Source organism: Tribolium castaneum, chromosome 1, assembly GCF_031307605.1.
Source record: "Tribolium castaneum strain GA2 chromosome 1, icTriCast1.1, whole genome shotgun sequence".
NCBI lineage: Eukaryota > Metazoa > Arthropoda > Insecta > Coleoptera > Tenebrionidae > Tribolium > Tribolium castaneum.
In genome coordinates this window covers 10,090,319-10,116,927 of record NC_087394.1, presented here as the reverse complement: position 1 = coordinate 10,116,927, position 26,609 = coordinate 10,090,319, and the positions used below count along the sequence as shown (strand labels likewise).

The 26,609-nt window shown below is 30.1% G+C and overlaps 2 protein-coding genes and 2 long non-coding RNA genes across 4 annotated transcripts; all 4 read left to right on the top strand.

Moving 5' to 3' along the window:
- The first annotated feature begins 346 nt into the window (after positions 1-346).
- On the top strand, positions 347-22,592 carry LOC660138 (UBA-like domain-containing protein 2-A). The gene is made up of 3 exons (XM_966398.5): positions 347-633; positions 14,545-14,619; positions 21,510-22,592. Exons 1-3 carry the CDS (start codon positions 523-525, stop codon positions 21,672-21,674), a joined length of 351 nt encoding a protein of 116 aa, XP_971491.1. The 5' UTR covers positions 347-522; the 3' UTR covers positions 21,675-22,592.
- LOC135265624 (uncharacterized) lies at positions 648-3,120 on the top strand. The gene is made up of 2 exons (XR_010333354.1): positions 648-1,361; positions 1,423-3,120. It is a non-coding gene; the product is annotated as an uncharacterized LOC135265624 (long non-coding RNA).
- On the top strand, positions 7,313-8,551 carry LOC135266662 (uncharacterized). The gene is made up of 2 exons (XR_010334785.1): positions 7,313-8,261; positions 8,321-8,551. It is a non-coding gene; the product is annotated as an uncharacterized LOC135266662 (long non-coding RNA).
- Positions 22,593-25,524: 2,932 nt separating the features above from the next.
- Cpsf4 (cleavage and polyadenylation specific factor 4, 30kDa) lies at positions 25,525-26,556 on the top strand. The gene is given in 2 exon segments (NM_001160269.1): positions 25,525-25,685; positions 25,735-26,556. Coding segments are annotated over 2 exon segments (843 nt in total). The 5' UTR covers positions 25,525-25,582; the 3' UTR covers positions 26,475-26,556.
- The last annotated feature ends 53 nt before the right edge of the window (positions 26,557-26,609 follow it).

Genomic DNA, 26,609 nt, shown 5'->3' with positions numbered 1-26,609 from the left:
CATATTTTGTAATGTTGGTTGCATAACAGCAACAAAAAAAAATAAAAGAAAGGGCAAGGTATTTTGATTATTATTTCGAAGATCGGTCACATTTTTGTCGAAATGTAAGCCCCTTCAGTTAATTAAAGAGAAAAAACAAAAATTCAATTTTTTTCTCGGAGTCTAAAACGTATGACGCTCGCAATTCTAATTAGTCATTATTTACTAGAATCTCCCATTACTAAGCACATTGTTGACACTAATGTGTGTCCATTTTGTTGTTTTTTTCCACCGGCGTTTGAATTTCCCCGTATTGTTATTGTCCTTCCCCCTCCACGTTCGACTTTTCCCCATCCTGTCACTCGTACAACTGACGTCATTCATGATTACAACATTTCCCATCGCAGGAAAACAGAGAGCGAGCGAGACCATCAGGCAGCGAGTGAGAAAGCGAGTGTTCTGAGAGTAGTTTTGAAAACAACTGTCTGTGGTGTGGAGTGTTCGCATATTTGTGCGATTTTGTGGTGATTGCCGTTTAATAAAATGGATACTCCGTTGCGAGAGCAGGTGATGATCAACCAGTTCGTGCTGGCGGCGGGCTGCGCCCGCGAACAGGCCAAACAGATCCTCCAGTCGGCCCATTGGCAATTCGAGGTAAATGGCAGGCGTTTTGTAAACAAACAACATAGCGTAACATGGCGGCCGGGCCGCCCCTTCGGCCCCGCCGATCGAATCCTCGGCGACATTTTATCGACGCGATTTGGTCAAGGGCCCCAAGGTCACGGTGTTAGCGCTGCTTCCTTTCCCCGAGCTTCCGTTTCCTTGCCCCCGAACGCCTTCCGCTCGCCCCTTTCGGGAGGTGTACGCCGTCGTCGGATACTCGTCACAACACGACCACGTGACCATAATATTTATCATTCGTACTCGAGTCCGCATGTCATGACGGTTGAGGGCCGCACTTTTTGCTTGATTTTGGGGTTTCAACTGTCTTTGTAAAGTACTTACGGTTCGGCACCAACTGGTGTTTCGGTTTTCTTACAGTTTGACACAGTTTTGCCAATTACAATGAAACGAGGTTATAACCACGTCATAACCACGGTTATAACTTCTAGCAGTAGAGTTCCTATATTGGGAGAGTTGGGACACTGAATGTCAATTTTCGAAATTTTGTTTCATATACGTCGGTTGGAATGTATAAAAAACAAATTGGGATAGAAATCAGTGGTGTTACACTTGAAATTTAGCGAAAAGTCAAATAAATTTGTCAAAAAATGTTTCCATTTTTCGTCGACTAACTGCGTTTAGAAATGGTTTAGACTGGCAGTCGTCGTCAATTCACTATTTTTTTTATATAAACTCCAAATTTTAAAAGAGATTTCTTTGTAAGTACAAGAATTTGACGTCTAAATTCTTCATCACAAACATTTTTTCCTTAATTTTAAGAAATGGTAATCATCGATGAAAGAGAGAGAAACTGAACCTTTCCTGCCAAGTTTTACGTTCATTATTAACAAGCATTTGGAAAAGTGGATTGTCGAAATAATGTTATGTACAAAATTTATGAGATTTTGGGAATTTGTCTATGCATTTACAAAATACGTTGGTACTTGAACCCAAAATTGGTTCTAATTTTTAGGAAAGTTGAACCTGTTACTGCTTGGCCGCCATCTACGTGAACTTTAGCTACTGTTTCAAATTATAAAGTTATTGGGAATTCACGATGTTGTTACGTTTTTCATACGAGATCATCTTCAATATCATTTTTTAGAAAATTTAAAAAGACGACGGGAAATATGAAGGGTTCTTGATGACCAATTTTTGGGACGAGATGTTTAACTAAAAATTGTGATTGAAAGAAAAGCATTTTTAGCATTGAAGTATGTTTTAAGTAATGTATTTAATATTAAAATAAATATTGAAAAATTTCAGAAATGTGAACAATAATATTGATAGGTATTCAATTATTTTCTTTTCTTAAATAGTAATCCCAAAATTTCTACGTTTTCTACGTCCCTGATTAAATTTGACGTAAAATTATGTCATTTTATGCATTTGACAAAAATTATAACCTTGAAATTATTTTCGACATAAACCTCTGACATAAGTTACTAACAAAAATTTTAATAAAAAAGGATAGAAATATATACCTTATCCACATGGTGGTGTTAAAAGGTATGGTGCTCCAACTCCCTTCATTTGTTTTAAACTGGAACGAACTGACGAGGTCGGGAACCATTTCATACAATGGCCATTAGATAGCGCTTTTTGAATTTGATTTAAAGGTATCCTTATTACCGATCACATTTTGAACTTCAAAAATGCTTCATATTTGATTACAGTGACAGTAGCATTTTGGCAGATAAGATTCAATTTACTGAAAAAGGGAAGATAGTGATACTATTACCGGTCTTTAACTGAGTGACGGGCACATCAAACTGATATTTTGTGATGGTTGTGTTTTCAGTGGTACTTGTGTATGTAAAATTTTTGCAAAAAGTGGCTCCCAAAGACAAGTTCACACACTTACATACCTAAGAGACTCACACCCAACTGTAATTAATTAAAAGACTGATTTTGCTAATTGTGTATTATACTTCTCATCTGTAGTTTTGATTAAAAATATTAATAATTTTATTAATTACTGTCATTTCTTATGTTATGCGGAATTTCAGTTAAAATTATTGAAACAAGGCTGGTTCCTACATCCATATGGGTTTGATTACAAAGATTACTCGATGGATTGATGCTTTTTCTACACAACTGCAAATAGTACATAGTTCAAAATCATTTTGACTATGGTGTTAAGCGATATAATTACCTGGTTGTTTTTGGCGTTGCTGTATTCTAACACTTTCGAAAACTCAAGTGCAACTACCGTTTGTACAGACATCAATCACCTTATAATGCGTTCACAGTTGTTTTCGGGCCTCCGATATGAATTTATTTATGTCTCTACTTAAGAGATTATTGTAGTGAAACCATTTTACTGCTAAATAAATCAATTTCCCTTTAAAGACCATACTTGTGATTCATTAACTAATATAATTCCTGGCACAGGTTCGTAGATAGTCGTAAACACCGTAAACAGCTTTAGACCACAGAATTTAATATGATGTGTCATTATGACGTAAATTTGAAAAATAGTCAAAAATTTGTAGAACAGCTCCATCTGCTGAACAATGTTGAAAAAAGTTCCCGACCTTGCCATGTTGCTAGCATTTTATCTGCAATAAAAGATGAAAAACTAAAAAGTACCTTTTTTATCTTCTTCTAGCAAAAATTACGTTAAGTCTAAAACAAAAATTACTTATGAATGAATTCATAACATAATAATGTAGTAAGTTAGAAATTACTTTAGCTTCATTCTAACTAGAGTTCCTATATTCCCAATAAAGGAACTCTAACTAGCAGTAGAGTTCCTTTATTAAAAAGGCTTTTCTTTCAGTCACAATTTTTAGTTAAACATCTCGTCCCAAAAATTGGTTGGTCATCAAGAACCCTTCATATTTCCCGTCGTCTTTTTAAATTTCCCAAAAAATTATGTTGACGGTCTTTTCGTGTGAAAAACGTAACAAAATCGTGCATTCTAATAACTTTATAAAGTCGAGTTTTTTTTATAATCTACTGTCCAAGAGCCGTCAGGTTGGCATTATCATAAAAAGTAATTTTTTTGAATTAAGGTTGGTGTAATTTTTTACCTGGAAAATACAATTTCCAAATTTTTCAAGTTGTCTCCAGTTTAAAACACCTACACCTACATAAATAACTCATCTAGTTATTTTAGACCACCTTTAGACTAACGAATTAACGATTAATACTAAGGTACAATTTTCAAAAATGTCAAATCTGGTGGTCAAAATGTCAAGTACAGAATACAGCCAGTTTCAAAAGTAGTTGGGCATGAACCTTTAGGGTGAAAAAGTCTGGTCTTTAAAAGAATTTTGACACTGACAGTTGATTATTTAAAAAAATGAACTACAATTTGAAACAGAATCTAAAGTTCACGTAGATGCTAAAGGCGGCCAAGCAGCGACAGGTTCAACTTTTCTAAAAATTAGACCCAATTTTGGGTTCAAGTACCTATGTATTTTGTAAATGCATAGACAAATTCCCAAAATCTCATAGATTTTGTACATAACATTATTTAGACAATCCACTGTTCTAAATGCTTGTTAATAATAAACGTAAAACTTGGCAGGAAAGATTCAATTTCTCTCGCTTTCATCGATGATTACCATTTCTTAAAGTTAAGGGAAAAATGTTTATGATGAAGAGTTTAGACGTAAATTTCTTGTACTTAAAAGAAATCTCTTTTAAAATTTGGAGTTTATATAAAAAAACAGTGAATTGACGACGACTGCCAATCTAAACCATTTCTAAACGCAGTTAGTCGACGAAAAATGGAAACATTTTTTGACAAATTTATTTGACTTTTCGCCAAATTTTAAGTGTAACACCACTGATTTCTATCTCAATTTGTTTTTTTACACATTCTAACGGACGTGTCAATTTCGAAAATTGACATTCAGTGTCCCAACTCTCCCAATACAATTTATTGTGAAATTTAAAACCGTGGCCCAGTGCGAACCCGAGTAAATTTTGCTTGTTTTTATAACTGCAAACAAACTCATTCCCTTGTGGATGTAATTTTCAAAAATCCTGAAACACATTTTTTTTTATTTGACTGCATTTGGGGGTGGTTCTTTTTTAACCGACTGTCTAAGATATTGATTGATATGTATAACTTCAACAATAAAGAACTTTTTATATGTATAACTTCAACGATGTTTAAACCTCTTGGAGTGGAATTTTCCACAAACCTGAAACACGCGTTTTTTTTATTGTTTTTTTATTTTTAGACAAACGCTCAAATATTTTCTTGGTTATAACTTCGAAAATCACAGATTTTTACATTCAACCCTCTTGGGGGTGAAACTTCCAAAATCCAGAAACTCGTCTTGTTTCATTTTTAATCGAAAGATCAAATACCATTTTTTATGAATACAGCTTCAAAATAATAACCATTTTTTATGGTTAACCCTCTTTGGGGATGGAATTTCTAAAAATAATATAATATTTGTTTCTTAATTTTTCATTTTTCAAAAAATGACGGATTTTAATATTTAACTCTTTGGGGGTGGAATTTCAAAAAAAAAATCATGAAACACGTGTTTCTTTATTTGTTTACCGATCGCCCAAATACCAATTTTCATAAATATAAGTTAAAAAATGACGTATTTTTATATTTAACCTCCTTAGGGGTTGAAATTCTAAATGTTCTTAAACACAAGTTTTTCATCTTTAACCGAAAGCTCAAGTACCAATTGCATACAAGTTCCAACTCCCTTGGGGTTAGTATTTCCAACTACGAGTAAAACAGTGTTTTTTTACTTTTTACTGAAAGCCCAAATACCAACTTTAATTAATGTAAATTCAAAAGTTAAGAATTTTTATTACGCCATTTAAACCCTCTTAGGGGTTGATTTTGTTCGAAAATTTTAAAACACGTCTATTTCAAGAGTATAGCTCTAAAAATGACGGATGTTTATTCAAATTTTAACACCTCATTTAACTCTCTTAGGGGGTGATTTTCTAAAAATCTTCTCTTAGTACATGCTTACTTTGTAAAAGCTACCTATTGTGAAAATTTCAGGTTTATATACTTAGCCGTTTAGGCTATACGTTGATAGGTCAGTCAGTCAGTACAAGCAATTTTATAGACATATTTTATATTTTATAACGAATATTGAAAGAACTTTCGAATTTGTTGGTTATAACTTCGTTCATTTTAATTTTTTTAATTTTCAAAAACTGTCCATATGAGAACAAAAAATAAATAAATCACTAGACAAAATACAGTTTATTGCAGAAAGGAAGTAAGTGCAGGTTTTTCTATTTGATTTTTTTCTTTATACAATCTGTCTATAAATGAATGTAGGATCGTTGTAGGTATTAAAAGTTTGCCGCTTCTTTCAAGAAGAAACGAACATTAGCATATAAAAAATTTAGTTCTACTGGTTGCCTGAGTAGATGAAAATTGGTACTTTTCAGAAATTTCATAGAAATCAAATAATTAAGGACGGATTTTACAATTTATCCTGGGGATAAATTTTGAAAAAATTCCTTTCAAATACTGGTCCCCGGTTTCTTTAGTTCTATTTTGTAGTACTAGTACTTTGCAAAAATATTAATTTATGCGTTAAAAAAATGACACGTTACACCACGTTTTTTCACGCTTTGTAATCGTTCAAGAATCATATACTTCATGAACAGACATTAATGAAAAATATGCTACGTTTTGTAACGGAGGTAGAAAAGTGAAATTTTAGGCATTTTTTTTAAACGAATGATGTTGTTTGCCGTTGTTACAATTAAAAAAAAATTAAAAAAATAAAAACTGTTGCTTATAACTTGGTCTTGTATGACGTTCTTACATTATTTACCAAAAATATTATTTTATTTTTGTTTATTTTTAACGCCACACTAGATCAAGTTACAAACAACATTTCTTTTGTTTTTTTTATTGGAACAATGGCAAACAAAGTCATTTTCATAGAACGTTCGAAATTTATGCCAATAAATCACAATTCGTTTAAAAAAAATGCCAAAAATGTCATTAATTACATTATTATTTCAAAAAATTACTAATATCCCTAGACTTTTCTGGTGTGTGTATTTGGTTTATCGTGATTGTTGCCAACACTTTATCGATTTAGGTGATAAATATCACCAAGAACTTATTAGTATGCAAATGAATTACCCACTGAGAGTGAAAAAGAGAAATTATTCGATTACATCACTTGCTCGCTTCAAGCGACCACATTAGGAAGAAATAGGGTCTTTAATAGGATAATAAGTTATGTGATCATTTTTATTTCTTGTAGAATTTACGTGGTTGGTATTTATAGTTCCTTGATAATCATTTGTCATTTGCATAGACATCTGCTTGTCAGCTTAAAATAACTGAAATCACAAATGAAATGCAATTTGTAGATTTTAAAATAAAATGTTAGAAACTGTTATCTAGAAAGTTGAGTTGAGTTTGGTTTTATTTTTGTCAGGTTGGTATAACTATAATTGTATAATAATAATATAATAAATATAATAATAATAATAATAACTATAATAAAATTTTCAGAGATGGTCCGAGATTTTTGAATCGCTTTGTAGTTTATATTAATCTATTTGGATTAATATAAAAATTACAACATTTAAAAAATTAATTTTGGAGAATATTTTCGATATTATTCGCTTATTATTAAACTAGGCAACATATAAGAGATTAAAATGCTCTTTTATGTGATGTAAACGGAAGTCTTGTAAAAGACTTAAACATTTAAACATAAACTATAACCTTTTACACTGCTGAAGTAGATATACGTATATGGCTTATAAGTCATTTTAATTTCATTTATTTTATTATTTATTATTAGGTATTGTTATTCATATTGTGTTAACTAGTTACATGGTATGCAAATTTAATTTCATTGGAGTGATAGTAAAAAACAAGAAAAGAAATGAAACTAAAGCAATCACTATAAATAACAATAATAGACAGTGACATCAGTGTAGAAAGTTTGAAACGGCAATAAAGTACATGCGAGCAAAATGTATCTGCAGACAAGTAATGGTTATTACTACACTTACTACAATTCATAAGGGTAAAATAAAAATTATTATACAGGTTTGTGATGATTTTCACAAAGTGAAAAAGTTTTACAATAAATTAGAATGATCTAATCAATTTATACTAATAATGTTTCGGACACTCACTAGTTATTTATTACTTGGTAAATAGAAAAAGTAGACCAGCGATTATTCCACTAAACAAAATTATAAACACTTACTATAACACTATACTTCCAGATAATTTTTGATAAAACTACTATAAATTATTGTATCGTCCACTTCCAACATTTCCATTATTTGGGTAACGTGTACTATTAAAATAAAGGCCATCAGACTGCTACTTGAACTTCGATGACTATTATCGTCTATCTCGAAAAATAATGTTCCAATAACGAGAAAATAAAAATTGGTGACAATCAGGTACTCACGTTATTGAAATTTGACATTATGATTGACTGATCACGTGATTGTTTGGCATAAACAAACTATGTATTTTGGGTTTGCCAGTCTGCGGTTTTTTGTATTTATTTTATGCAAATCTAATGTGAATTGTTTGATATTTAAACGTAGAATAATTTGTGTGAATTATATTTTATAATTATTTATTATAGATTCATCTGGCCAATCTGAGTCACAGTTGCAAAAAATCAAAGGTTAGAATAATATCAATAACCTCGCAAGGAGCAATAAATCTTGATGTTGTAAATTTTAGACACGAGTTTAAAAACGAGTAAGAATTGCAACGCATGCCGGACTGAATCGTTTCATGAGACGAATTGAAATGAGTGCCAATTTTGCTAATTTTGAGAAACAACGGGACAGCTGACGTATCCCATTAACGAATGACGCATGTATTATTCCGTTACGTTTTTTATGGAAAAATTGGGAACGGTTCTGTGTTTGTTAAACTCATTTCGAATCAATAAACCTGCATTTACAATTTTTTTATGTTGTACTTTATTTGTATGGAGATGGTTTGGAGACAACAATGATTTAATAAAAAAATTAGGATAATTTTGGAAGTAGGAGATAAAATGTGCATCTAGACCTAGAGTCTATTTGAAATGATTGTCCACATGAATGACATGAGATAATATTTTTTATCAGTGAGTCACAAGTTATCTATATTTTTGTTTTTCATATTTTTTAAAAGTGACTAGCCGGATGTAATTTTTCGGAATTTTATTGTAACATTTGCAAAAAACTAGGGGGTACTATGTGTATTGCTTAAGTAGGTTTTGTAATTGATTTAGTTATTTTGTGTAAGATGGGTTATCAACTTATCAATATACTTTATATGTGAAACGCAATACTCCCAATTTATTGCTGAATTTTTCCATGTGTTTAGTTTTTGATTTTTGTTAGCAATAATGGAAAGTATTGGAAAAAAGACCTGGTTTCTCGTTTATCAGAAATAAAGAGAAAGTCTAAACAGTAAATATTTTTTATTAATTAACGTATTTGAGCAATTTGTATTTTGTTGCAAGTGATAAGGTCTTTGTCGTTCAAGGTTAATGCTTTTTTGTTATCTTGTATATTAAGATAAATTTTGATACCACAATTATGTATACATGTTATCATATCACCACTATTTTTGGTGGCACGTTTTATTTTATTATTATTAAATGTACGATGTTTCTCATATCTTTATCTGATAATTCGGCTTTACGTAAAAACCTTTTTGTTTAGAATTTGCATCAAATATTGATATTCTTCTCATTTCATGCATTTTACGAGGATTAAATTTTAACGGTCTGCTTTTTCTTAAATTGGTTGCGATTGAGAAAAACCGTTGTTAGCGAGTTAATCACTGCTGCTTACATGAGGATAAATCCGTGCGTACAAGGTCGTGCATTTTTTTTTATTTTAAACAAATGTTCGCTTGAAAGACGATTGCGATTAAATGAAAAAAGCATTGTCTTGACAATAATTTTCTGTTGTTACAAGAAAACGAGCGACGAAGGAACGAGTGTCTTTGTTGGGTAAACATTATTAAAATAATCGTGGAAGAAAGTCGTTTTTACAATATACTTTAAATTGTCAATAGAATTTTTATTTTTACGATAAATGGTTATAACAAAGAAAGTTATGTTTTTTTTAATTATTGCAGTTTTATTACAAATCTTTAAAACTGTGGTATTATTAAAATAGTTAAAATAGGTTTTGAAATAACTGTTGGTTATTGTGGTCTTGGTATTTGTTTTATTGACAGATGAGTAAATAAAAATTTTGACCAACTTGTTTTATTCGTATTATTTGCACAAAATTGTTACAAAATTATGCTCAGAGATAGATAATTAAGTGGTAAAAAATACCACAAGTAGTTTTAGATCAATTTTACTTTTTTTTAAATTTTTGCTGGATTGGTTGTTGGTATTTCGTCTATATCCCCAAAACTACGAATCTTATAAGAAAAATGAGGAAAGATTTGGAATCCTCAGACAATTTTACGTCACATGAGCATATTGCTGACTTAAATTTTTATTTATTGTGACGTTTATAGATCAGTAAATAAAAAATTACCAAATTGTTTTATTCGGTTTATTTGCACAATTTTGACTCGATTGCCAAAAAATTTGGTTCAGAGATAAATAATAAACTAGCAAAAAGTGTGACAAGTGTTGTTGTCTAATTTTTGGTGGAAGAGAAAATGGAATCGATGGTATTTTGTCTATATATTCAAAACTTCGAATTTTATAAGAAAATGAGGACAGATTTGTAATCCCCGGGCAATTTTACGTCAGATTTTTTATATAAATTTTTGGTTATTGTCACCTTGATGATTTTTTTGTTGACAGATCACTAAATAAAAATTTTGACCAAGTTGTTCTACTCAGATTATTTGCACAATTGTGATTAGATTGTCACAGAATTTTACTCAAGGATAGATAATTAGCTAGTAAAAAGCGCTACCAGCCGTTTTACATTGGTTTTTACTTTTTTTTAATTTTTGGTGGAATAGAAAAATGATATCGTTGGTATTTTGTTTATATTTTCAAAACTTCGAATCTTATAAGAAAAATGAGGAAAGATTTGGAATCCTCGACAATTTTACGTCACATGGGCATATTGCTGACTTAAATTTTTATTTATTGTGACGTTGATAGATCAGTAAATAAAAAAATTACAAATTGTTTTATTCGGTTTATTTGCCCAATTTTGACTCGATTGCCAAAAAATTTGGTTCAGAGATAAATAATAAACTAGCAAAAAGTGTAACAAGTGATTTTAGATCAATTTTACTGTATTTTCTAATTTTTGGTGGAAGAGAAAAATGGAATCGATGGTATTTTGTCTATATCTTCAATCATATAAGAAAAATGAGGACAGAATTTTACGTCAAATGGCCATATTTTTAATATAAATTTTTGGTTATTGTCACCTTGATGATTTTTTTGTTGACAGATCACTAAATAAAAATTTTGACTAAGTTGTTTTATTCGGATTATTTGTACAATTTTGATTCGATTGTCACAGAATTTTACTCAGAGATAGATAATTAGCTAGTAAAAAGTGTTACAAGTCGTTTTGGATCAATTTTACTTTGTTTTTTAATTTTTGGTGGAATGAGAAAGTGATATCGACGTTATATCATTTAATATTTCCAAAATTACGAATCCTTTTACAAAAATGAGGACAGATTTTGAATTCTTAGACGATTTTACGTTAGATGGGCGTATTTTTGACATATATTTTTGGTTATTGTGATCTCGATAAATTTTTTATTAACAGATGAATAAATAAAATTTTTGACTAAGTTGTTTTATTCGGATTATTTCCACCATTTTGACTCGATTGCCACACAATTTGGTTCAGAGATAAATAATAAACTAGCAAAAAGTGTAACAAGTGATTTTAGATCAATTTTACTGTATTTTCTAATTTTTGGTGGAAGAGAAAAATGGAATCGATGGTATTTTGTCTATATCTTCAATCATATAAGAAAAATGAGGACAGATTTGTAATCCCCGGGCAATTTTACGTCAAATGGCCATATTTTTAATATAAATTTTTGGTTATTGTCACCTTGATGATTTTTTTGTTGACAGATCACTAAATAAAAATTTTGACTAAGTTGTTTTATTCGGATTATTTGTACAATTTTGATTCGATTGTCACAGAATTTTACTCAGAGATAGATAATTAGCTAGTAAAAAGTGTTACAAGTCGTTTTGGATCAATTTTACTTTGTTTTTTAATTTTTGGTGGAATGGGAAAGTGATATCGACGTTATATCATTTAATATTTCCAAAACTACGAATCCTTTTACAAAAATGAGGACAGATTTTGAATTCTTAGACGATTTTACGTTAGATGGGCATATTTTTGACATATATTTTTGGTTATTGTGATCTCGATACATTTTTTATTAACAGATGAATAAATAAAATTTTTGACTAAGTTGTTTTATTCGGATTATTTCCACCATTTTGACTCGATTGCCACACAATTTGGTTCAGAGATAAATAATAAACTAGCAAAAGTGTAACAAGTGATTTTAGATCAATTTTGCTGTATTTTCTAATTTTTGGTGGAAGAGAAAAATGGAATCGATGGTATTTTGTCTATATCTTCAATCATATAAGAAAAATGAGGACAGATTTGTAATCCCGGGCAATTTTACGTCAAATGGCCATATTTTTAATATAAATTTTTGGTTATTGTCACCTTGATGATTTTTTTGTTGACAGATCACTAAATAAAAATTTTGACTAAGTTGTTTTATTCGGATTATTTGTACAATTTTGATTCGATTGTCACAGAATTTTACTCAGAGATAGATAATTAGCTAGTAAAAAGTGTTACAAGTCATTTTGGATCGATTTTACTTTGTTTTTTAATTTTTGGTGGAATGGGAAAGTGATATCGACGTTATATCATTTAATATTTCCAAAACTACGAATCCTTTTACAAAAATGAGGACAGATTTTGAATTCTTAGACGATTTTACGTTAGATGGGCATATTTTTGACATATATTTTTGGTTATTGTGATTTCGATAAATTTTTTATTAACAGATGAATAAATAAAATTTTTGACTAAGTTGTTTTATTCGGATTATTTCCACCATTTTGACTCGATTGCCATAAAATTATGCTCAGCGAAAGATAATTAACTAGATAATTAACTAACTAATTGTTGGTGGAATGGAAAAATTAAATCGATGGTATTTCGTATAATATCTCCAAAACTACGAATCTTTTTACGAAAATAAAAATAGATTTGGACTTCTCAGATAATTTTACGTCAGGTGGACTTACTTTTGACGTAAATTTTTGGTTATTGTAATTTTGGCGATTTTTTAATTGGCAGATGAGTAAATAAAAATTTTGACCAAGTTGTTTTATTCGAATTATTTGCCCAATTTAAACGCGGTTGTCACAAAATTTTGCCTCGGATATAGCTAATTAGCTAGTAAAAAGCGCCATCAGTCGTTTTAGATTAATTTTTACTTTTTTTATTTTTGGTGGAATGGAAAAATGAAATCGTTTATATTTTATCTAGTATCTCCAAAACTAAGAATCCTATAACAAAACCAAGGACAGATTTGAAATCCTCAGATAATTTTATGTCAGATGGGCATATTTTTGACATAGGTTTTTGGGTATTTTTGACCTTGATGTTTTTTTATTAACTAATCAGTAAATAAAAATTGTGACCAAGTTGTTTTATTCGGATTATTTTGATTCGATTTCCTCAAAATTATGCTCAGAGGATGATAATTAACTAGTAAAAAGTGTTACAAGTCGTTTTAGATAAATTCTATTTCTGTTTTAAGTTTTGCTAAAATGGTAAATGAAATCGACGGTATTTTGTCTAATATCTTCAAAACTACGAATCATAAAACAAAAATGTGTGGAATCAACAGACAATTTCACATTAGATTACTTAAATTTCCCTTTGATAGGGCGGAAAGTTTCCAATTAAGGTCGAAAATAAGTTATTGTGATCTGTTATGTTTATAAGTCGGTCTCAATTTTTTTTGAAAATTTTTCTTCAAACATTATTCTTACCTGTTTTAAATTTTTTACTTTTTTCATGGAATGTTTTTCCAATTTGTAAATGAAATACCTTCAACCTTTCTGTAATAAAAGTGGAGTATTTAGTATACATTTGAATTTGTGAATTTTTCAATGATTTTTTCTGGAATTGAAGTTTGTCAGGTTACTTGTTTAGTAATTTGTGAATGGTTTGTCATTGTTATTGAAAATATAATTAATCATACACTTTCTTTATTGTGGAATAATCATTACTCAGCAAGTAATATTTATACAATAATTTCTGCTTTTTTCACTACAGTAAAACCTCTCAACAACGGAATTTTAAATTGTCCGTTGTGGAGATGTGTCCACTAATGGGAGATGAAAATTTTATTATAGGTTTTGTTATGTTCCTACAAAAATGTCTGTTGTGAAGAGGTGTCCACTGTATTTCTATTTAGTGCATTGTTTTTGAGTTGAATCCTGCAATCAATATTTAGGCTGACATACCTATCTTTGTATGAATGTTTTATTAAAAACAAGTACATTTGTGAATAATATTTGATTAGTTCAGATAACGAACACAAAGTTCATCCTTTTATTCTTACAGTAAACAAGGGATTACTAGACGTGTTTAAAATCCTGTTATTTAAATTAATTATAATAATATTCACATTTTATATTAATAGTCATCACAGGTTGTATTAATAGCACAAGTAGGTTACAACTTTGTCTTATCAGAAGCCCATTGTAGCGCATATGATTGATGCTGATAAAAAGTTTGACAGGTTTTAAATAATACCCTCTTGCTTCTGACACGGGTGAATGACCAAAATGTGTACACACCTGGGTTGTAATATAATTTTATTGTTTCAAAACTAAATAACAAAATTTATGACTTAAGTTGATTGTAATTAATTATTATGAGAGATTATTTTAAAATTTTTTGTTTCAGACAGCACTAAGTATATTTTTTCAAGATGCAGCTTTACCTACCTGTCCGCCAGGTGCTTCCGCACATTTTGGCCAAGTAAGTAGTTTTTATTTTCTGGAAAAATTCTTAATTACAATTTCTTAATAACATCCAGTTTGATTTAATTGCTAAGGTCGATGACTTGTGTGAGGAATCATGACCTGGAAATTGTGATTTATATTCCGATACAACACGGAAACTTCTTGATGCCTTTACATCGATCCAGATTTTCTATTTTCTGTCTTGTACATTAGCTATTGTTAGCACATAAATATTACACAAAGAGAGTGATACTTGTGAGGCGACCTTGCCTAATCAATGTCGGTGGATTATTTTCGTAAAAGTCAATAATTTCCCACTCCACCTACGTTTGCGGGCACAATCATCGTTTGACATTTGACTCTCTATAAACAAGATTCCGAGGAAATGCTTCTCGGTTCTGTTTAGACTTTTGCAAGAGTCAACTGCAACTGTTGGTAATTCGGTCAAGGGACGGCTGGCCGCCGTCCAGGCCGTTGGAATGCCGCTAACTATAGCAGCATTTGTCCCTGACAGCCAGTCAATTTAGATGTTTTTTGTTTTCAAACACGAGCATTTTTAAAACAATCCTCTTACCTCGAATATCTGATCGAAAGCACATCCGGTTGCAGTGGGACGAACAGCTGAATAAGAAAGAAGTAAATGCTTTCGGACAGGTTGCTGAACTTTAACAAGTAGTCCTGATCACCCGGTATTATGCAAGGTGTCCATTGTTTATACAGGGTGGGGCTAAAATATTAGTTCAAGCGTTTTTTGCGGAAACTGTTTACTTTACAATAAGGACAATGATCAAGTCGGTTAAAAATGTCACTTTAAAAAATATAATTTTTCGAAATTATTTTTAGTTTTCGAGTTATGAAAATTTGCACCCTACTTCATCGATTTTTTGTTGTTTGTTTGTTTTTTTTTTTTTAATAAATTATTATTAATGTTACCTTCTGAGGTCATTGAAAATAATTTTTTCTACTTCGGTTTCGTACCGAGGTAATATCCAACGGAGTGCTATAATAATTACACTAAAAACCAGGGTAATTTAGTTGGATAATGTTGACAACCTAGTTTTTATGTTAAATTATGTTAAAGTTGATCACATCTTATCTTAATAATAGGTATCAGCAGGTCACAATAACAAAAAACAGTACTGTATATACATCAAATAAACTTCTAATTAAACAAGGTGTATCTCAAGGTAGTATACTAGGGCTTTTATTTTTTGTAATTTATATAAACGACCTATTAAACATTTTAACAGCCTCAGACAACAATAGTGCAGTTAACTTTGCTGAAGACACAAATATATTAATTTGGGGTGAAAATATGGCAGATACAATGAAAGATGCAAAGATATGCATGAATAAGATAATAAACTGGTCTAAAGAAAATAAATTAGTGTTAAATTTTGAAAAAACCTACGGTATTCATTTTGCAAAATGTAATCACAAGAATACAGAGAAACCGAATAAAATTGTAATATCATCTAAAGAAATTGAGTTAATAAAGAAAACAAATTTTCTGGGAATATGCATTGACCATAAGTTAAGCTGGACTATCTATATCTATATAGATAATTTATTAAAAAAATTAAACTCAGTAACATTTTACAATACGTGTTTTAAAAAAATACATTAACATTGAACAACTAAGAATAATATACTTCGCAAATTTTCAATCATTACTAAGCTACGGTATAATATTTTGGGGGCAAAGTGGAAAGATATCAAAAGTATTTGTTGCTCAAAAACAAGTCATGAGAACTATGTTTAACTTAAAATATAATGAAACTTGTAGGAACATCTTTAAAAGCAATAACTTTTTGACAGTAACTGGTTTATAAATATATAGATTACTTTTATTTTTCTTTAAACAGAATTCTTTAAACTTTTTAATGTCACTAACGACCATAAGTACAACACTCGCAAAGTAGACTTAGAGTATCCAAGACACAAACTCACGCTGACGGAAAAAAATTGTTATTATGCAGGAATAAAACTATACAATAGTTTACCTGTGCATCTACGCACACCTTGTAATTTAAATTTATTTAAAAAGAAAATATTTGACTACATTTTGGATCTCGAACCATATACTTTAAATGAATTCTATAATAGACAGGTTTTTTGACTTATGTCTTAAAATTATTTTTATGTTATTGTTATTTCTGTGTATAATACTGACGTTTTTCGTATCAATTTTGTTACTACATCTGTATAAATTGATAGAAATAAATTATTATTATTTTATTTTTTGAAAATTATTTGAGAGAACTGCCAGTGTCAATCGGCACCTGTTTCAAGTGCATAATTTAATCAAATTAATCAAATACGAACCTTTGGAGGCTTTTGTACCAGCCCTGATATGTGGCCCTTTCGAACACCTTTCGAGTAATGTACAAACATAATTTCAAAAGCCAGTGCAAGTAAGTAATTTGAGATCTCATTATCCTTCGGCCAATTTTCAAATTCCACGTATTTCCCAGAAAAGCCCGTATTTGTTAAGGGATAGGTACATTGCAAAACGTTTTCGACACTTTTAGAATACATTTGTACGAATAAACTAATGACGGTCCAAATTATTAATTTCATTTCACTGTCTGCGCGCAAATGTTGTCAACTGCCACAAAATTTCCTGAATTTCGAAATTATTTTTTTTGGTGCAAAAAGTGCGAAGTAGAAAAAATACTGTATGATATCTCGTTTCGTCACCCGACAAATGAGCCAGCGACAAAATAGCTCCGACAAAATAGCTCACCGACAAAATGGCCGACCGACAAAAAAGCTTCCGACAACCACAGTTGGACGTTCATCGCATAAAAAATTATACGATCAATAAACCAACTAAAAAAATTGTACTAAATTTTAAATGGTGGAAACAAATAAATTAAAAATAAAAAAGACAAAAATTTGTAGTTGTTCTTATTAGCTGTTTCCAGACTATGTAAACGCCAACGTCGCAGTTTCTCTCAAAATTAGTTGTTATATAAATTATTTATGCACTTTATAAAATTAATAGCTAATTACCTAATTTATAGTTTTAATGAGTTTTAATAATCATTACTAACTGTTTTACATTTTTATTAATCTCATTAAAAAAAATAATTTGATAAAATGCGACGTTGGCGTTTACATAGTTTTGAAACAGCAAAAAGAAAGTCAAAATTTCAAACAGATAAAAATTAGTTGAATGAAAATTCAATTCTATTACGTAATCAAATAAAAACTAAAATTTACAATTTTGATAATGACGTTTATAAAAATTGTTCTTAATCACAATGTTTGAAAAGTTTGACACATTTATAAATAAATTCATAAATAACATTTGTTAAATGTCTTAATTATTTAAAGTTAAATTCAAATGATAAACAATTATAGGGCAGACTATAAGCACTTTTGGTATTTTATACATATTTGACAATATTCACAGCCGGCTGTGAATGTTGACTTAAAGGTTTTTGTGAATGTACCAAGAAACACCATCAGGTCTAATCGTTTGTCTATTTAAATTATTTACTTTGCAAACATTTTGTCACACTTACTTTATTAAAAATTCGTGTGTGCGACAGAATGTGTCTTATAAAACTCATATCATAATATACTTTTAGCTGATGCAGCGGGAAAACAAAAAACAGTTCACTGATAAAGCGAGTTTTTATATTATTAATTAAACAAATTATGTGTAAATGTTTACTGCTTTAGTTCTGTATTCTTTTCAACCGATAAAATAAGGATTCGTGATTAAATCTGTACTAGAAATGTAAAAAAATATTACTTAATGTGGGTGGATACTTTGTAATAATACGTATAAGTTGGTAAAACCCAATGGAAGGTGGAACAGTAACTATAAAAGTTTCAATGTACTTTCAACTTTCATTTTCTTATTATTCAATAGATTCTGTTGATTTGTTTTCGAACAAACAATTTAAAACCGTAACAGCAATTGTTTTTGATTGTGCAATAGTTTCATTTAATCAATGTTGATGGGAAAGTCAATTAATAATTAAAATCTAATTATTTTTGTGTACAGCAATTTCAAATTTCTTGGAAATTATTCAATACCTACACAGGTCGACATTATTTTTAATGTTTAACATATTGTGGTTATTTTTTTACTAATTAGTACTTTATAACTAAATTAGATATCGGTGTACAAGATGTTCAAGAACCTAATTTTATTTTTTAAATAACAGACAGAATGTTAACAACTTTTTTAAACAATTATTACAATTTTGTCGGCATGTATGTTTCATATTATCGATGCAATTTTTAAAAATTACTCCTAGACTTAGTTTTATGAAAAAATTGCTTTTATCTTAGAAAATTTATCATAATCATTCTCTGAATTTGCAGAGAAATCAGTTGTGATACAAAGAAAATGCGCATACTTTTGAAATAAGGAACAGCTGACAAAAAAAATCACTCAGAAATTGTCTTATGTCATCCTGTGTTACTTCTAATGTTTAAATACAAATAAAGCCAGTTTATAAATGCGTCATTAAATTAATCCGCAATTAAATGCGTGATACACTGATCACGTGACCAAATTGAGCCAATTTCTTTGGCCCATTCACGTTTGTTAACTTTTAACAAATTGCAACTATTGAGAGTTTATTGTTTTTATTTTGTGTTATAAAATGTGTTATAAATGGGTTTTTGTTGACATTTTTTATTTGAAAATTTTGTTCTTTACGTGTACCAAAACATTTGTTAATATATTTCTACTGGATGGTTTTTAAAAAACGGCAGGCGATATACTATTTTTTATTTACGGTGTATATTTGGCTTTATTCAACTTTCTTATTTTAACAGAACCTTTTTTTTTTCGTAATTTGGAAACTAACAAGTGCAAGAAAACACTTTTATTATCGAAGCTTATTCCAAATTGAAGACTTAATAAGTATTTTAATTATAATCCAATTATTATAATTGTAATTATAGTTTGGGGAAGAATGGTAATATACAGGGTGTATCAGACATACTTGTGAAAATTTTACTACGTAAGAAAACTCATCAAGTACAACTATTTTTCTTTATAACATTTTGCAAAATTCTTATTTATTATTTTCACTGTTTTCCTCCTTTCTTTTGTGAAAACGGGCCGGTCAGTGTTTAACAATTAGTTTGTATTCTTAAAAACAATTTTCTTTGTTTTTTTTTAATTGTTCAAATTGTCCGTTTCTAATACAACAAAAATAGTTCGATACTTTTGTTTTTGTACCCATAGGCGGGTACACATTTCTGTATGGTATGTTATTTGTTCCACGTATTTTTGATACACCCGGTATTCGATGTCCAAATGCCTGTCATTTCTGTTTTTACATGGTGGCTAGATGAAAATCATTCATTTTTTGGCACACCTTATACTTTTTTAGATAACAATTTTTACTAAAATTGGAACATATTACACAAACCGATGTCTTCCAAATTATGAAAATAATTTATAATAAGAAAGTTGAATATACTCCTAAATAACTACTATGACCTTTAGAAAAATCTTAAATGCATCAGCTTATACTACATTAAACGTCACATAATTATTTTTTTAATTATATGGCCTGCTGTTTTAAAAACATTACCCTGTATATGAAGGCATTTTAAGTAAAAGAAATTGATTGGGAACTTTTTTTTTCACTAGAAGTGTAGCGTTTTCAATATAAAAATGTTTGCATAGTTGTTACATTCTTATGCAAAACGAGTTACCTGTAAAAGATCAAAGGTAGATTTTTATTTAAAACGGTCAAAGCTGCATTGTTTGAATAATTAATTAAAATACAAACTGGTCCAGCGCAGGTCCCGTCTTCTGTAGCTCAGTTATTAGTAAAGTTAGCCTTTTGACATTTTGTAAACATTACTTATATTTTTGATTATACAGAGTATTCAATACGTACCTAGTAATAATGTTATCAAAAGAACACTGTTTCTATTCGTGGATAACTGGTATTTAAAATACTTGTTCTGTTTAATAATAATAATTTATTTCTATCAATTTACACAGATGTAGTAACAAAATTGATACGAAAAACGTCAGTATTATACACAGAAATAACAATAACATAAAAATAATTTTAAGACATAAGTCAAAAACCTGTCTATTATAGAATTCATTTAAAGTATATGGTTCGAGATCTAAAATGTAGTCAAATATTTTCTTTTTAAATAAATTTAAATTGCAAGGTGTGCGTAGATGCACAGGTAAACTATTGTAGTTTTATTCCTGCATAATGAGATTTTTTTTCCGTCAGCGTGAGTTTGTGTCTTGTATTCTCTAAGTCTACTTTGCGAGTGTCGTACTTATGGGGTCGTTAGTGACATTAAATAGTAGATTCTGTTTAAAGAAAAATAAAAGTAATCTATATATGTATAAACCAGTTACTGTCAAAAAGTTATTGCTTTAAAGATGTTCCTACAAGTTTCATTATATTTTAAGTTAAACATAGTTCTCATGACTTGTTTTTGAGCAACAAATACTTTTGACATCTTTCCACTTTGCCCCCAAAATGTTATACCGTAGCTTAATAATAATTGAAAATTTGCGAAGTATATTATTCTTAGTTGTTCAATGTTAATGTATTTTTTTAAAACGCGTATTGTAAAATGTACTGAGTTTATTTTTTTTAATAAATTATCTATATGATAAGTCCAGCTTAACTTATGGTCAATGCATATTCCCAGAAAATTTGTTTTCTCTATTAATTCAATTTCCTTAGATGATATTACAATTATATTCGGTTTCTCTGTATTCTTGTGATTACATATTGCAAAATGAATGCCGTAGGTTTTTTCAAAACCGGCTACGCCGTCGTGCTCGAAAAATCGCGCGTGTTTTAAAGACTTCAATATCCACTTATAACTATTTTATTATACTATTCTTGTTTTCCATTTGTGAATGTCTTGATTTTGTAATTTTTGTTTTAGGTGATGACGCCGTGCAACACGCCAGCGACGCCTCCGAATTTCCCCGACACCCTGCTAGCATTTTCGAAATTGTCGACGGGTAACGGAAATAGCCCGGCTAGCAATAACAACAACGGGACTCCTCAAGCCCGTCAATCGCCACAGCCGACAACACAACAACGATAAAATGCATATAATTCTAGTGCACCCGAAATTCAGATGATGATGCTCAGAGAACTATATGTAAATTCAGTGACTGTAATACTGTTAGTGGATATTTTGTTGAAGAAGTACCTAACCATACTTCTATTTTGTTGAAGTGGATTTTTATTTTATTGATGAGGGTTGCCCCAATATCAAGTCCAGCTAGAATCGTAGATTTGATCAAGTGTAAATTTATTCACTGACAGAGTTCCTGCAAGTGCAACTAAGTAGGTTTCAGTTATATGTTAAGTATTTAAATGTCAGATTCTATAATGGAGTCTTCATATCTCACTCACAAAAGACAACACCATGGATTCTTCAATCGTGTTACATGGGATACAACAACATTGACGAGTAAAGTAAATTTTTAAAACATACTGTGATGGAGTTTGTTTTCATTTTAGTACTGGAAGAGAATATTATTTTAAAAGACCCATGAAAACAGGGTTTATTATTTTCTAGAACAGCGCCGATAATTTATTACGAGCAAACCAATTTGATTATTTATTATTATGCACCAATTTACAGTTTTTAATACAAGAAATATTTTCCTCACATGTATGGATACATAATATGTATATTAGAATAAGATAATTTTATTTGTAAAACTAGAATAATTCGACAGTGTAAAATATCAGATCAAGTTAGCTAATTCAATGTAAACTTTTTACAGTTCTGATATTTTTATACTGTGCCATCTGTGCTTTAAAAGTGCAGTATTAAAGTGGCAGAATAAGAAGGTGCTTTTTCTTCTAGTTCTTATAATTCGTAGCTGGATTTAATGTAATTAATTTGTTTGTTATTTTGTATATATTAAGTTTAAGTTGAAATTACGAGCTTATAGCGGCTCATCTTCCTACTTTCAACAATATGATTATAACAATAAATTCAGTACAAGTCGCTTCTTATTTCTTGGACCTTTGTCCTGAAGTAGTTTTTCTTTTAGTCGTATTTAATTGACATGGACAGGTGTTGCAATTTTTTTATATAATTTTTTTTAAACAAAAGATGACATTTTAATGAAATCTAAAAAAATCAATATCATCTTTTCTTGGTATTGTCATTTCAACAGTTGTAAGATATATCGAAATGGTTAAAAAATGGGGCTCATTAACTCAATACTCAAAATACAAAAAGTGTAATCAAGTCGAGAATTGTGTATTTTTTTTATTTACCTGTTCGGGCATTTGAGCCAAAGCAAACTATTTTTAGCTATCTTAATAAAATTAATACTTATTTTTTCGACTGTATATTGTTAAGAAACATGATATACAATAGCAGAATAATTAATTAAATCGACTTCTGTTTTTGGACCTAAAGTGAGAAGCTTACATTGCCATTTATTCTCTAGTTAATCATGGAAGTGTCAGAAAAAACATAATTCTATGATAGCCTCTTTAATTTTATTTATCGAAAAAAATTAAAAAATATTTGTTATTTCCATTATAGTTCACTAAACCATCAAGACATTCAAGATAATGCTATCTAACGGTGGTGTTACTTGTTTTTCAGTTTTCTCGACATCAATTAAAAAAAAATAATCTGCGACAATTACAGTTATTTACTTGAAATAATTGTTTTTGTACCTAAATCTTTGTAAGCAATTTGTTTACAGCACGAGTGCACGGAGTGCTGCTTGAATTGAGAATGTGGGAAATAAGTAAATTACTAGTCAGATGCAAAATTTTTCGGATTTTGTAAGGAGTAACAATTTTTTCATGGTTTAGTTTTTTTATTTAACCAGTCGTTCATTAGAATATATAAACCCTTTATGTTAAATAGTTTTTCCATGGCCAATTACTCTTAAACCTTGTTTTTTCTTTTTAAATACGTATAATAAAAACATCGAATTGTTTTTTTATTTATAATTTATTATTTATATCTACATTATTATTTATATTATTTATATTATTTATATTATTTATTTATATTATTATATTATTATTTATATTTTTAAATTTAGAAAAAAATAAGCACATCATAAATGTCAGCCAACTAAAATTTCTATTATGTAATTACAGGTAAACAAATTATTAAAAAAATTACATTTTTAAATTTTTTATGAAAAAGTACCTCTGCAGTGTCTTTGTTTCAGATGTGTTTTTTATACAGGCTGCACAAAAAATGAAATCAGATTTTCTTTCAAGAACTTAATTTTTGTATATTTTTTGAATTTGTTTTCCTCAGCAAAGGTATCGATTGTTTTTTTTGTTTCCTACGGTGTCGAATGTAATATATCAAATTGGCAAGTTTTTGAATTGTTTTGTACATCATAAGACATTTGTAAATATGATCTGAAGCACCAAAAACGTAACCTTGAAGAGTTATATCTCGTGATAGAAGGCTCATAGGAACTTTTAATTCAGTTTGCTTCCTTTATCAGCTTCCGGGAGATTGTTCATCACTTTTGAATCACTCTGTGTAATAAGGAAGATATTTTTTTAGATTAAATTTCGCTAAAATGTCAACTTTTGATTAACTTTGTTGTTGTCGAAAGCAAATGATATAGCGGGATGTGGGTTTTGACCATAATTATTTTCTCGAATAACGAGCTTAAGAATGTGTTATTCGTTTTTTAAAGCCTTTTAGTTTTAACGATTTTTTATTTGAAAACCTAAAATGCACCTGTTCATCTTAGTAATAATAGTTGTTATTTTTTTATAATTGTCGTTATTCTCTATACATTAAACAATGTATTTTTATCAAAACAATCAATTTTCGGACCTTGTATACAACAAATGGCTCCTAGTGGTTTTTTATTTTTTAAATCATACTAACTGTTTCAAGACTATTGAAGTGCTAACGTCGCATTTTGTCTAAAAATTATTTGTTATGTTATTCATGCGCTTCAAAAAATTATTAGCTGATGTAATTTATTATTTCAACTATTTTACATTTTTGTAAACGTTATTTAGAAAAATAATTCGGTAAAGGGCGTCGTTGGCATTTTGAAACGCTAATTAGTCCATAATGAAATTTTAGGAAAACTGTTACACAAACTTGACAATAAGGCTTATTCCAAATCTGCGGCCTATTTTATAAAACTTTTTACAAGTGATTTACTTGTCACTTGTAAAAATCAACTTGTAGTTTTTATGAAACGGGCCCCTGGTGGCGAACTGACATTGCCAAAAATGACTGAATTTTAGCATTGAAGATAGATATGTTTAATTAAAAAAAAAATGCCCACAGGCGTCACAATAAAAAGATAAGAATATTGAACAATATAATAATAGTAATATTTCTATGTATCTTCGTCCTCAAAATTTATGTTAAAGTAAATAAGTAAATTTTAGAGAAAAAAATGCACCCCCTTTATTTCATTCTTTTAATGAAGTGGGTGCATTTCAAGAGTTTTTTTTTATATCACTGCCAGTTCGCCACCAGATATGGAACAACCTTTACCCAGAACAATGCAATTGTGGATTAAATTTGTTTTTTTTTTTGACAATTTAGTGGTCAACTGGAACCAGTATTATCCTAGTATTACTAGTTGCATCAAAAAATCTTCAGAAATAAGCCACAATTGACTCGCAATGTATATTTACACTTAATTTTGAGTTTCGCAAATAAATTTTTTTTGGTAATTTTTAGATAGGCAACACACTATACGGACTGCCTATCAACGGATCATCTAATTTTTTACTTTCCTTATTTAAAGCCGTTCCTTATTATATTATTGTATCGTTTTCCAGAGATTGGAACACGGTAAACTTGCTAAGTTTTTTTTTGAATTTGAAATTTTTTACACTAAACCAGAGCTGCCAATCTAGACCAACTGGTGGCAGGCTATGGTGGCAGGACTACATGTCAAATAGTTGATTTTGTTGTGGTTAAAATAAAAGGTGTTGCGTTTTCATTTTTTGTAATATTAAACTACAAATATCGAAATGGAGTGCATTGTGGCCAACGTGGACCACATAAAATTCGACATTGAAGTGGCTCTAGATGAGCAATTCGGCGCTTTGCCCTTACCATTTCCCGGAATGGACAGTAAGTGAGGTTATGTCGAAAATATAATTTTCTCGTTTTTTGCTTTCAGAATCAATTGCAGCCGTTTGTCAGTTTTACACTTCAATACAAGGCTGTCAAAAGGGCCCCCAATGTCCGTTTCGTCACGTGCGAGGCGACCGAACCATTGTGTGCAAACACTGGCTGAGAGGTCTTTGCAAGAAAGGCGACCAGTGCGAGTTTTTACACGAGTATGACATGACAAAAATGCCCGAGTGTTACTTCTATTCGAGATTTAACGCTTGTCACAATAAAGAGTGTCCGTTTTTACACATAGACCCTGAGAGTAAAATCAAGGATTGTCCTTGGTATGACCGTGGGTTTTGTCGACATGGGCCCCACTGTCGTCACAGACACGTGCGCAGGGTTTTGTGTACGAATTACTTGGCAGGCTTTTGCCCCGAAGGGCCAAACTGCAAGTATATGCACCCAAGGTTTGAGTTGCCTGCGCCCCCTGATCAGGTGCAGAAGGACAAGAAAGCCACTCCTGTTATTATTTGTCACTTTTGTAACGAACATGGACACAAGGCGATACATTGTAATAAGATGAATAGTGATAACAGAGACGCCTTAAATGACGAGAATCGAAAACAGAATGATCATTATGAGCCTCAGAACTCTTATTTGCAGAAAATGTTGCCTAAGAAGCTGGAAGATGTTACTTGTTACAAGTGTGGTACAAAGGGACACTACGCAAATCGGTGCCCTAAAGGGCACTTGGCGTTTTTGTCACAGGCCAAGAGCAATCAGGATGGACAAGGTGATCAATAAGAGTGGTGATCGTTTTTAAATAATATTTAAAGTTATTCAAACTATTGTATTTATTCTATAGGAAAATAAACAACAATTTTTACGAGTAGATTTATTTCGCCTTTTTCCAAAAATTAATCTAATTATTTTTCTTAG